Raw genomic sequence first — 13,045 nt, 5'->3', positions numbered from 1 at the left:
TTTGTATGGGTGTAGGGACACGGGATTTTTTCTTTATACCCTGGGCAATGGGGCACCTGCCTGGCAGGGCTGGTGCCCCCTCCCCAGGAAGTCCCTTCCCCTCTTTCTGCTGTCCCCCACCCGCCCAGATGGCCCTCTGCCCCTCCCCCAGCCCCAAGCAGCCCTCCCTTTGTTCTTTCTCAGGCTTCTGAGACCTTGGGGGAAGGGGCTGGCGGGAGAAAGGAAGCTTCTATTTTTCTAGGCTCCTGTTTCTGGACACACGTGTTTGCTGGGGGGTCAGATAACGCCTCAGGGTCAGCCCAGCCGGACGCTACAGTCGCAAGGGCTGGGGCTGCTGGGAGGGCTATTTTTAACCTGGATGCTTCCAGGGGGCGTCCTTCCTTCCCCTCCGGCCCCGACATGGGGGTGAGGCACACCGAGAGCCACTGAGCTTGCCTTGCGGATGGGGGTCTCCTTCTATGAGACATTCGCCTTCTTCCCCAGCCTGTCTAGTGAGAAGGTCTCCTTGGACCTGTCACACCCCACGAGCCCTGACCCAGCCCTGGTGGTGGCCGTGAACCTGCCGCCCCCTCCTCCAGCCCCCCAGTGACCATGACCGGGGCTCCTGGCAGTGGCCACTCACGCCAGCAACTTGCCTGCCTCCCGGGACGCAGCCACGGAGGGCTGGGCTGGGCACCTGGGTGTCTCCCGGCTGCTGTGGCCCTTGGGCTGTGGGTGCCGCGTGGCCCCAGACACCTTGGCACTCTTGGCTCGGGACAGCTTCTCCCGGATGCGCCCCCCGGGGGTGGCCTCCTTCTGCTGGAAAGAGCTGAGGCCTGCGGGCAGCCCTTTGCTCTTGACCGTGGGCTTCAGCTGGGCCACCCTGTGGGCCACAGAGGGTGCCAGCCCGCCCGGGCAGCCGCTCTTCTTACACTGTGCCTTCTCCTGTGAACAGGGAGGGGCAGCTGCACTCTCAGGGCGCCCTCTGCAAACCGCAGCCCCTGGGTGGTTAGGTGCCTCTCTGTTGATGCCCGGCTCAGAACTGGTACCTCCCAGGTCCCTGCCCTCGATCCACAGGCACTGAAGGGATGTCTGGCTCAGAGACACGGGGCCTGTCCCTGGAGCCTACGCTTGGGCCTCTCCCACCCACTCCACTGCCTACCAACTGCCCACCCCACTTAGGGGGCACGGAGGAGGCTGAGGGCCCAGTGGCTGTGGGTTGTGGGGCCAGGCCATTAGCTTTTCTCAAGGCAGAGATGAAACAGCATCTGGACAGAAGGATCGGCCCCCTGGGCAGACAGGCGAAGCACACTGGGGCCCACCTCTCACCCGGCCCCAAGGCCACGGAGAGGGGAGGGCAGGAGGCGTCTGCTGTGCCAAGAAGGAAGGGGTGCCGGCAGCCGGGGGAGCCCCTGCCACACCAAGTGTGCCCCGGGCCACCTGAGGAAAGGCAGGGCCTCGCTCCGGGGAGTCTCTGTGAGCAGAGCGTGGCCTCAGCATTTGCTTTCCTGCTAGGGTGAGACGAGGAGGGTGGAGACACACGGGCAAGTGGCAGCAGGGCCGCCCGGTCAGACCTTCCCACGTCACCCCACAGGGTCGGGCTCCTCCTCCTGCCGTTGGCACTCAGAGCTCCCAGCCTTGGTTCGCTTGGTTCTGAGCAACGGGTGTCAGCACAGGGCTGGGGAGAGTCTGCTATCTGCTACCTGCCCAGGAAGGGACCTGAAGGGCCCTGGGGCCAGGCAGGTGCTTCAGCACTCACCACAGAGGCGGTCTGCAGGCCCGCGTAGACGCTCCTCTCCAGCTTGCTCCGTTTCTTTGCAGGCTCGCCCCCGCTGCCCCCTCGAAGCTCCGCGCACAGCAGACCCAGGCTCGTCCGCACCGCCCTGGGGGAACGGGGTGGTGGGTGCAGGGCACATGCAGTCCTGGCCGCCCCAGCCTTGTCCCCTTACTGTCTCTGTAGTGGGTCACACTCCTCCAAAGTCCCTACGTCTCAGGCAGACGGAGCTGAGGGTGAGGGGCCCCGGGGGCTGAGCCAGCTCTGACCTCCCCTCAGCACCTGCCTCCAGCCAGCCCCTCTGCCTGCCAACCACCAGCCCTCAGCAGTCCCTGCATCCTCAAATCCACCCCACCCCCCACTAAGCTATACTGGAAGTAGGCACGCTTCTGTTACCCGAATCCCATCCTTCCAGCCTGCTAGGAAGGAACACCCTGGCAGTGCTGTCTGGTCCTAGCTATAGTGACCCAGAGGCCAGGTGTCAGGGGCTGGGGCCGCTGAGGGCTCTGAGGGGCCGCCCAGTACTCAGGAGCCAGGGCTCTGCTGCTACTGGGGCTCTAGTGGGGCTGCAGCCTCAGCCTTGGCACCTGGAACAAGGGACAGCCGCACATGCGCCGTCTGTGAGTCTGAGGCAGGCAGGGCTTATGCAGGCTGGGCCCGGCCCTTGGCGGGTGTTCAGGGCCTGATGCTACCACCCTTAGGAGTGGGGTGGGCACCAGGCAGGTTTGTGAGAACTGCATCCACATTTCTGCCATAGCTGGAAGAGGACACGCCAACTGGAGTCCCACCAGGGGCGGCGGTAGGGGCAGGCGGGCGGGGCAGGGTCCAGAGAAGCCTGGGCTTTCCCCGGAGTCCCCAGGGACCCCACTGCCTGGCTCAGGCCCTCCCAGGAGCCCGTCCTGTCCTCCACGCACGTCTTGAGGACAGAACTATGCATCCTCAGCCCCTCCCAGATAGAGCCCGGGACACTGCTGGGGCCGAGCCTCAGTGTTCCCCATGCCCCAGAGCTGTGCTGTCTCCTAGGCTGGGAGCTGGGGCAGAAATCGACTCCAGCCAACATGGGCCTAGCAGCTACCTCCAGATGCCCCCAAACAGGTCCCACCTGATTCCCCCACATCCCGGACTCCCCATCTTTTTTTTTTTTTTTTTTTTTTTTTTTTTTTTTTTGAGACGGAGTCTCGCTCTGTCGCCCAAGCTGGAGTGCAGTGGCCGGATCTCAGCTCACTGCAAGCTCCGCTGCCCGAGTTTACACCATTCTCCTGCCTCAGCCTCCCGAGTAGCTGGGACTACAGGCGCCTGCCACCTCGCCCGGCTAGTTTTTTGTATTTTTTAGTAGAGACGGGGTTTCACCGTGTTAGCCAGGATGGTCTTGATCTCCTGACCTCGTGATCCGCCCGTCTCGGCCTCCCAAAGTGCTGGGATTACAGGCTTGAGCCACCGCGCCCGGCCCGGACTCCCCATCTTGTGTGGGTGACCCACTCTCCCCAGAACCTCCCACTGCCCCATTTCACATGGGGAAGCCAAGGCTCGCGGAGTCTTTCTGCCTGTTCCTGGCTAGACAGGGGCTGGGGGCTTGGCCTCTCACCTTTCAACCCCGACTCACAGTTGCACCTGTGAGCCCCAGCTGCTCATGAAAATGAATCACAGGGCCGGGCGCGGTGGCTCAAGCCTGTAATCCCAGCACTTTGGGAGGCCGAGACGGGCGGATCACGAGGTCAGGAGTTCGAGACCATCCTGGCTAACACGGTGAAACCCCGTCTCTACTAAAAAATACAAAAAACTAGCCGGGCGAGGTGGCGGGCGCCTGTAGTCCCAGCTACTCGGGAGGCTGAGGCAGGAGAATGGCGTAAACCCGGGGGGCGGAGCTTGCAGTGAGCTGAGATCCGGCCACTGCACTCCAGCCTGGGCGACATAGCGAGACTCTGTCTCAAAAAAAAAAAAAAAAAAAAAAAAAAAAGAAAATGAATCACAGATGGAGACAAAGAGCCCTGCCCGGCTCTGGCCGAACATCCCTTTCCACCTTCCTGCCCACCGAGGAGGTTTCTGAGGGCTGAGGGGCCAGGCAGGAAGCCGTGGGCCAGAAGACACCCCTGGGCCCCCACTCCCCAACTTCCTGCACAGTAGAAGGCCCGTCCCAGGGCCAACTGCCTCCGCCACCACTGCCTGGATGAGTGAGGGCAGGAGGTGGAAGGGTGAGGTGGGGCCCTGACCCTCAGGAAGAGGGGTCCTGGACTCAGTTTCCGTGAGGTCCCGAGGCTGCTGCCTTCTAGCCAGACCCTGGCTTCCAGGGGCCCTGTCCTGCCCAGCAGCTCCCACAGTGCTGGCCGGTTCTCAAAGGGAGACCCCAGGAGACCCCCCCAAGAGACACCTGGGCAGGGCAGGGGCAGCTCTGGGGGGCTGCCATATGGTGACCCCTCCACTGCCCACAGCCACGCAGCCCCTCCCTATAACCTTCCCTGCATTTGCTAATGTTTTGTGACATAAAGCCCTGAGATTAATTTTTTGCCTCTGTCTTAATTGAAGGAACCATTTAGTGCCGATTTAACTATTATTACCAAATCATCAGGATTGATGCAGTGCGCACACGCACGCGCCAATCGTGTTTGGAGGAGCTCGGAGGATTTATGCAAATGGGCCTGCCGGGAGAGGCAATTTGTAGCCGAGAAGGACAATTATACCAGGCCCGGGAGTGCACCAACGGCTGTGCCGGGCGGGTAATGGATAATAACATCGCGCCGGCAGCCGTGAGCAGCGCCGCAGCGTGACCAACGACTTTATACAGTGCAGATAAAGAGGCCTACAGGCAATGCCGCCTCACACTCCAGGGGGCCGGGTGGGGCGCGGGCGGGGACGATGCCACAGCCAGGTGTGCAGAGCCGGCGTGGCCGGGCCTGGGAGCTGTGGCTTCCAGAGGGGGACCCGGGCCAGGGTGCTGCTGGGAGCTGCCAGCTGGGCAAAGCCTGTCTGGAGCAGGGCTCTGTCCACTGGTCACTCTCGATGGTCTAGGAGGGGCAGGGCCAGGCCTTCAGAGTGGCTGTGAAGGGGCACCAGCAGCCCCGGAAGCCTCAGAGGAGCTGGACCCTGCTGCCCCGGCCTCGAGGGCCCAGGGCCAGCCACAGGTGCCCTGCGATGCCAGTGCCCAGGACTCACTTGACTTTCTTGCCATCGCTCCTGGGGAGCGGCCCCGTGGGACGTGGGGCAGGCAGTGAGCTTGAGTGTTTGCGCTTCCTCGGCCGGCCAGGCCCCCGCCGCGCAGGGCTCCGCGAGCTCTCGTCTCTCCTGGGGGCCACAAGGGGGATGGTCAGAGGCTCATGCAGAATCCAGTGCCCCAACAAGGTTCCAGCCGAGGGCACTGGCCTTAGATGGCTACTGGGTGCGGGGAAAGGTGGGGCCCAGACTTGGCCTGGGGAGCCTAACCCCTCAAGCAGAAGGCAAGGCCAGCCAGGGCCCCCGCCGCCCCCACCTCCCACCATCCACACACACTGGTCAGGCGGTGCCCCTGCCCTTGTTGCAACTGCGGGGTGTCCCCTCCCCCAGAGAAATTTCCGACTTCTGCCCTGGCCCCCCAGTGCCCCTAGTCCTCCCTACTCCCCTTTCTGCCACTGTCCCCTCACCCGCCACCCTGCAGCCGGCCTCCTGCATACCAGGCTCTGCCGAGTGGCTCTTCCAGACCCCCAGTCCTGCTGCTTGGTCTCGCCTGGCCGAATGCCTCCCTCCTTGGGCCCCACTGCCTCTGGGAAGGCCTCCCCGACAGACCCCAGTGTCTGCCCACAGGCAGGGTGCAGAGCTCAGTCCTGGCCTGTTCCCACATAGGCCCCAGCACCGTGCACACCTCCCAGGGGTGGGGGTGCAGCGACCCTCCCAGGCCCTCCCACCACGCCGGGCGTACTCATGGTCGTGCCTGCGCTGCAGGCGGGCCAGCTCCCGCTGCTTTTCCTTGTAGCGCCGCTGCAGCTCCGCCAGCTGCACACGCATCCCCACCTCTTGTGTGTCCAGCCGGTCGATGGCGGCCTTCAGGGGGCACACCTGGTGGGCAGGGGCACAGGGGCCTGTGAGCCGGGCCAGGGCCCAGGCTGGGGCTGTGTGGCAATGCATTGGGCAATGTGAGCACTGGGACCCCTACTCACAGGCTTGGTCTTGGGGGTCCAGGTGTCCTTGCGCTGCAGGATCTGCATGCGGGGGGTGAGCCTGGGGCCGCTACAGGGGTCGGCCGTGGGTGGCTGTGCTGGGGCAGTGGTGCTGTCTAGGCCAGCGGCCTCCACCAGGGACCAGGCTGTGGCCAGCGTGGCCAGGTGCTGTAGGTTGAAGGCTAGCACGTCCTCTTCCTCCTCTGTGGGGCATGGGAAGGTCAGAATGGGCATAGCTGGGCACACACTGCCCCTCACAGGCTCTCAACATCAGCTGTGGTCCCCTGAAGCCACCCAGCCGTGAAGACCAGGATGAGGGTCAGGAGGCCGGGAAGAGTGACGTGGGCATCAGGGTTGGCATCCAGCACCCCTGTTTGGTTCCAGGCTGGTTGTAGGGCCGGGCCAGCTGGGAGGACCCATGTGGCAGGGTCCTCCGTGTCACAGAGCAAGACAGGCCCCAAACCATCTAAGTAAAAGTAAGCTGCTCGTTACTACTTCTAACAGAAACGCCTGTGTGTCCCCTCACCGGGGGTGCGCTGCTTCGAACGGCAGCTCTGGGAAGGGACACTCGCTCTGGGGCCCTCAGAGACACAGGCAGCGCTGCAAGAGGCCACTGAGGCTTCCAGCATAGAAGCTGTTGAAGTTCAACCAAGTTCAATTCAGTGGCTCAAGCCCGCGGTTCCCTCAGACGTCTGTCCATGTGGCTTTAACCAAGTTCAAAGTCACGTGGAGAGATGGCTTTGGAACTGTGGGCTTCAGTACCTGGGCATCATTCAACCCAGGTGGTGGAGGCTGGTGTCCCCCAGTAGCTAAGACGTGCCACTGCCCATCCATCTGCCCATCAGTCCTTCCATCTACTCGCCTGTGTGGACACCTAAGGAGCAGTGGCTGCAGGGAGGCCAGCGGTCAGTGCAGAGGGAGGGGACAAGTCCCTTCGATACCTTTAGGTTTGAGACAGGGCCCTGCTTTATTGCCCGGGCTGGAGTGCAGTGGCTCCATCACGGCTCACTGCAACCTCGAACTCCTGGGCTCCAGCACCCTCCCCTCAGCCTCCTGGGTAGCTGGGACCCCAGGCCCTCAATTCCTTGTGAGGAGGGCAGCGGCAGGAGTTTCTGGATGCAGCCTTACCTGCTGTGACCCTTCTCAGAGGGGCCCCCACCACTCCTCCATCCTCCCTCAGAGCACCAAGCCCCCGCCACTGCCCTGTCTCTGAACACAGTGCTGGGCTCTGCCAGGCCCTTTCCACACACTCCAGCCCTGTTGCAGGCAGGAGGGCCAGGGATTGAGCACAGGTCAGGAGGGAGGGGCTGCCAGGGCCGCGTCCTCTGGGACCTCAACCTGGGGGCGGGGGCGGGGGCGCTACCCTCACAGTGACTGCAGGAACAGCGGCAGCCCAACAGCCCAGGGAGTGGCCTGGGGAAGGGATGGCCCACCTCGGGGTCAGAGCTTGGGCCAGCAGAGGCTGGCATCATGCAGGGGAGGGCCCAGCATGGGGATTCAGGGCCTGAGTAGGGGGACCCAGCCCTGGGGGCTGACAACAGAGACCAGGAACAGGGCCCCCATGGGCTGATCCCACAAGGACATCCAGCAGGAGATAGGGGCCAGACAGCTTGAGGTGGGGGTAAGTGGTTATGGCCAGGAAGGCGGGAGAATTGGGGGACCCCTGTGGGGTCAGAGTAGAGGTGCTGGCACTCCTGGGAAAGCCTAGGAGTAACGATAACCTCACAGCAATGAGCACCCCAAACCTGGTCTCTGCCTCGGAACCCCATGCTCCACTTAACGGACTTGGGCTCCCTAGACATGGTTGATCTCAGCCACAGGCAGGAGTGCGGGGTGACCAGAGCAAACCCCATCCCTAATGGGACACATCAGTGCCTGACCGCTGGGGGATGCACCTGAGATTCCACCAAAGGCATCAACCCAAACGCCCCGGCTGGGAGGCGCTCCACGGTGCGCAGCCAGTTCCCTCCTCAAGTACGAGGGAGGGCCCGGAGGCCACAAGCCCAGCCCAAGGGTTGATCCATCCCCAGAGGTCATTACTCAGAAGCCAGGAGGAGCTCGGAGGGGCAGATGCTGGGGTGCAAAGCTCTGGACCGAGAGCACAGATCTGGTGGGGACCATGGGAATGCTCAGGCTGCTGGGTCCAGGGTCCACAGGGAACGGGAGGGGAGAGAGGGCCGAGGGGGGTGGACTGAGCAGCTGCTGCCATCAGCAGCCGGGAAGATGCATCTGCAGGCCCCTTCCACTGAAGGCCCCAGGTCTCCTGGTCTCCGGGTCACTGCACTTGGCCAGAAGGTCTCTCTGTGCCTTCCCTGCCCTTGCAGGCTACAGGCGTGTGGCCCCCACATGGCCTCACCCAGATGGCTCTGCCAGGCCTGGGGGCTCTATGCCCGCCCGGCCCCGATGCTGGGGACTTTTTCCCCACTTTCCCCTCTGCAAATCCTGCTGTCTGAAATCCTGCTGTCTGGCACAGGACAAAACCAGTCTCCTAATTAATTTCAACCAAAGTGGTCACTATACTTGTAGGATTGAGCTCTGAGCCCAGCAGCTGCACAGACCTGCCCATTAATTGGGACAAGGGGAGGGGAGGGGCGAGGGTGGGGGCCCAGGAGGGGACCGTGAGGTGGAGACCCGGAGGGCAGAGCTGGCCCTGACTCTGCCTCTGCACACCCTGGTGACTGGGACACCTGGTCTGGCCAGAGTGTGATGAGATCCATGCTGGGTTAAGCCACATGGCTCCCCACCTGGGACACATGGTCTACACCTGATTATTCATGCAGTGAACAGGCTCCTGTCCTGCAGGCATTCACACAGGCAGACGGGCCACTCTGGCCACACACACGGCACCTGCTTTCTGTTGACGCCTCCTCATGCTGCCGGGTGAGGGTCCCCGGCAGCTCAGGCCATGCCCCGAGGTGCCTCCACCTCGCCCTATCTACCTTCTCATACACCGCCGGCTGGAGGACCAAGGGAGGGCCTCTGGGGGGTCCCGGTGGAGCCCACCCTGACAGGACTCCAAGCTTCCTCAAACCCTCTGCACAGCCCCACCCAGAGGCAGAGACTCTGGGCCAGATACCCCCGAGGGCAGGCAGCTCCCAGCACCGCGGAACACCCCTGCCGGGTGCGAGCCAGCAGCCTCGTCCAGCAGAGGTGACCAGAGGCCCCTGGGGAAATGCACTGCTTGAGAACATTCTCTTGATCGTGGTGGTGAGATTTATGCGTCCAGAAAGCAGTGGCCAAGCCCTGAGGACTGTCAGGTTCGTGCTGTGAACCACGGCACCGTGCCCGGCTGGGGGACGCCCTCCGCCCTGGGGCTTTCTCCGGGGTCCACAAAGAAGACGGCAGGAAGCAGGGGCTTTCCCAGGAGCGCTAGACCGCAGGGAGTGCCCAGACCAAGGGCTGGGGTGGGTTAAGCAGAGACCTGGCCCTTAGGTGATCTGGCTCCGCCCACTGTTGTCCGGCTGTCCTTGGGGCCTCTGGGTGGCTGGAAGAGCCCAGGAGCTCCCGGTCCCACAGGCCTCCCTGCAGCAAGAGCCCCACCCTCCTGCTTCCTCCCCTGGGCCTGAGTGGGGAGCCGCCAGTTCCTGAACTGGACCCCCCAGGCCAGGGCAGCAGCCACGGAGCCTGAGGTGGTGGAGGCCTGGCAGAGCAGGAGGCAGGCTCTCCTCTCCCCTTGCCAGGACACGGGCCCCTGTTCAGCCACTTTCAATAGGAGGTGCTGCCCGAGAGGCCCTTCCTTTGAAACCATCATGTGGGTGAGTCCTGCTCCCAGGACCCCACCTGGGACAGGGGGATTCGGAAATGGCACACTTGCCTCGGACTTCCACGGATGAGGGTCGGCAAGGGGAGGTGGACACTCTCCAGGGGACCCACCACACTCTGGGGACAACTGAGCGGGGCCCAAGGCTGCCATCTGGCCAGGTGACCCTGAGCCAGGCCTGCGGGTCCCACCGCTAGGGCTTTGGGGGGTGGCGGCAACCACCGGGCTTACCTGGCACAGCCCTCTCACTCCTCTGCCGCTGGATTGCCAGGTCGGCCAGCTCGCTGAGCAGAGCGATTCCATGAGTCCCTGAGCTATGGGGCAGGGGGGCTGTGCTGGGGGGTCCAGAGGCTGCTGGGGGCTGAGGGTCTGGTGGGCTGTCGCTGGGCAGGTCCCCCAGGTCGATGGTGGCGGCCACCAAAGCATCCAGGCCTGGTAGCGCCCTGGGTGGGTGGCTGTTGTTGGGAGCTCCCCCACAGTCCTCCTCTGAGTCCTCCATACTCTGCTGCCCCAGCTCATCTTCCTCCAGCTCGTCCTCCTCAGCGGTCGGCTGCTCTCCCTCGTCCTCAAGGGCACCCGGGCTCCCTGCTTGCTGCTGTAGGACTTGCGGGGAGGCCCCTGATGAGGGCTCCTGCTCCCCCTCCTCCCTGCTCCTCTCTTCTCGTGCCTCTCCCTGAGTAGAATGAGCCTGGCCGGTGGCCTCGGGGCCCCCTGCCTCGAGGAGGGCCCCACATTGCAGTTCTTGTAGCCCCTCAAGTGGGCTGGGGTCCGCTGCCTTCCCCTGGGGTCCCCGCTCGGCAGGGTGGGGGGTGGCGGCAAGGTCCTGGGTGGCCTCCCTGGCCCCTGAGAGCAGCCCGGGCTCCTCCAGGCTCCTGGGGCTGCAGGGAGGTGGCTCCCCAGGCAGGAATGTCCTTGTGGGCTCAGGCTGGGCCCCCAGGGTGGCGGTTTGCATAGTTTCAGGGTCCTCGAGGTTAGAAGAGTGCACGTCTGAGGGTAGGGAGAAGCCCAGGCCAGCCACGGGGCGCAGGTATCCGGGAGGCAGGTCTGCAAAGGAGGGGACAGGTCAGCAGGGAGCTGGGAGTGGTGGTGAGGGGGTGTCCTGCAATAGGACGGAGGACAGCGACCTCGAACCCTCAGACCCAAGCCCATGCGGAAGTGTCCCGGGCTAGCTGCAGGTCTGCAAGACTGGTGGCGGCGAAAGTGTTAACGTTAATTAAGGGGGCAGCCTGGCCGGGCACAGTGGCTCACGCCTGTAATCCCAATACTTTGGAAGGCTGAGGAGGGAGGATCATTAAGGCCAGGAGTTCAAGACCAGCCTGGGCAACAGAGTGCACGCACCACTACAAAAAAATAAAAGAACAATTAGCTGGGCGTGGTGGTGCATGCCCGTGGTCCAAGCTACACGGGAGGCTGAGGTGGGAGGATGGCTTGAGCCCAGGAGGCCGAGGCTGCAGTGAACCATGTTCGTGCCACCACACTCCAGCCTGGGGGACAGAGGGGGACACCTTGTCTCAAAAAAATAAAGAAGAAGGCCGGGCACGGTGGCTCACGCCTGTAATCCCAGCACTTTGGGAGGCCGAGGCGGGCGGATCACAAGGTCAGGAGATCGAGACCACGGTGAAACCCCGTCTCTACTAAAAATACAAAAAATTAGCCGGGCGCGGTTGTGGGCGCCTGTAGTCCCAGCTACTCGGGAGGCTGAGGCAGGAGAATGGCGTGAACCCGGGAGGCGGAGCTTGCAGTGAGCCGAGATCGCGCCACTGCACTCCAGCCCGGGCGACAGAGCGAGACTCCGCCTCAAAAAAAAATAATAATAAAATAAAATAAAGAAGAAAAAAAAAGTGTGAGCAGCCTGACGCCAGGCCCTCATTCCCCCACTGAGTGGCTCTAATGCTCCCCCAACAACCCTGGCCGCCTGGGCTAGGGTGGCCTCAGGAGCCATCTCTGGCATGGTGTGCCGTGGGCAACCAGAAAAGGGGAAATTTGTAAAACGTGATGCTTGAATCAGGGTTTTCCCTGAACCAGAACGAGCCGGCAGCACGTCAGAGGCATCACGTCCCATTAACTGCAGGAAAAAAAAAAAACGAAGGGAGAAAAACTGAAAGCCTCGGCTGGCTCCGTCTCCTGACCGTGAAACTAGGACGGGTTTTATGTTCGCCACACGGTTTCCAGTGTGAACTCAGCCCCATTCAGACAGAATCAAACAGGCTGGCGGGGAGTGGATGGGCGGGTGGCAGGGGCCGAGGCCAGGTCCGAGACCCCCCAACCCAGGCACCCCGCCTCACTGCCCCTCCCTCACCCAGCTTTGCTGAGACCCTGAATGGCAGCCTGGTCACGTCCCACGCCCGGTGCCCCCCAGGCTGCCAGCACCACCACCAGCAGGCCCTGCCTTCATTGCTGGAGCGTCCCCATGACGGCCAGTGGGACCGTCTTCATCGTGCCTTTGTCAGCCCAGGGCCAGGAAGGAGGTGGCTGGGCCGCTGTGTGCTTCTCCCATGCCCATTGGGAGGGTTGGGAAGAGGGAAGAGAAAGGAAGGGAACAGCCACGCTGCCCTGGGCCTGGGCCGGTGTGGAGCAGCCCTGCAGGCAGCCCGAATTCAGCCCTGCCAGGCAGGGGCGGGAGGGCTTGGAGCGGAGCACAGCGGGCCAGGCCAGGCGGCTGCTCTCACCTGGTTCGGACGTGACGATGTCAGCCGTGGACTGCGGACCCTCCCCAGTCTTTTCCTCGGCGCTGGGCACCCGGGAGCCAGGCCCGGGGCTGCTGGCAGGGCAGACATTTAAAGTGCACGGGGCGCTGGGCCGAGGTGGTGGGGTGGGGCAGCTGGCAGGGGGCTTTGGGGCAGGCGGGTGGCAGCAGGGTGGCAGCTTGGTGGGGCCTGCAGCGGGTGAGGGGGCGCCTGGGGCCGTGGGGGTTAAGGCAACTGGCTTGTGAGTGGACTTCGGGGCCTTCTCCTGGGCGGGTTCCTCCAGATCCAGGTGCTGGTCTTCGGGCTTCCGCTGTCAGGGATGGGGGGAAGTTCAGGCAGGCTCAGGCTCCCCCGACCCCATAGGGTCCCCTGCTTGGGTTCATCCTGCCGGAGGGCAGGCGTTCAGGGGTCTCCCGGAGCCAGGCCCGGCCAGGCAGGGAGGGGGAGAAGTGCCTGGCCCAGGCAGGCGTGGCTGGGGGCGGTACCTGGAACTGGGCGGCCCTCTGCTGCTGCAAAGCATAGAGCTCCTGCTGCCGGAGGAGCTGTGGCCTCGAGTACACGGGGAGCTGGCCGGGGTGCTGCATGTGAGAGGCAGGGCCCCGGCCCCCATACATGGGGGGCCACAGCGAGGCCTGGTCCATGACATCCGCTGCGGGCAGAGCCCAGGAGGGGTCAGCCTGGCCGGGGAGGGGACAGCTCCGGGGCTGCTTCCCCGAGT

General features: G+C 63.7%; 1 protein-coding gene across 4 annotated transcripts in view; it reads right to left on the bottom strand.

Moving 5' to 3' along the window:
- The window catches only part of BAHCC1 (BAH domain and coiled-coil containing 1), a 72,035-nt gene that overhangs the window by 9,342 nt on the left and 49,648 nt on the right, over positions 1-13,045 (bottom strand). For 3 of the 4 annotated variants that reach the window (XM_065532140.2, XM_065532144.2, XM_065532141.2), the window contains exons 9-16: positions 12,813-12,976; positions 12,310-12,637; positions 9,872-10,684; positions 5,881-6,083; positions 5,643-5,779; positions 4,904-5,032; positions 1,739-1,862; positions 632-924 (exon numbers count right to left, since the gene is read on the bottom strand). In XM_065532140.2, the coding sequence (XP_065388212.1) occupies positions 632-924; positions 1,739-1,862; positions 4,904-5,032; positions 5,643-5,779; positions 5,881-6,083; positions 9,872-10,684; positions 12,310-12,637; positions 12,813-12,976 (2,191 nt within the window). The remainder of the gene's footprint in view (positions 1-631; positions 925-1,738; positions 1,863-4,903; positions 5,033-5,642; positions 5,780-5,880; positions 6,084-9,871; positions 10,685-12,309; positions 12,638-12,812; positions 12,977-13,045) is intronic. The other variant, XM_065532143.2, reaches the window with a different exon arrangement.

This window comes from Macaca fascicularis, chromosome 16 (genome assembly GCF_037993035.2).
Source record: "Macaca fascicularis isolate 582-1 chromosome 16, T2T-MFA8v1.1".
NCBI classification, from domain to species: Eukaryota; Metazoa; Chordata; class Mammalia; order Primates; family Cercopithecidae; genus Macaca; species Macaca fascicularis.
This window is presented reverse-complemented; position numbering and strand designations above follow the sequence as displayed.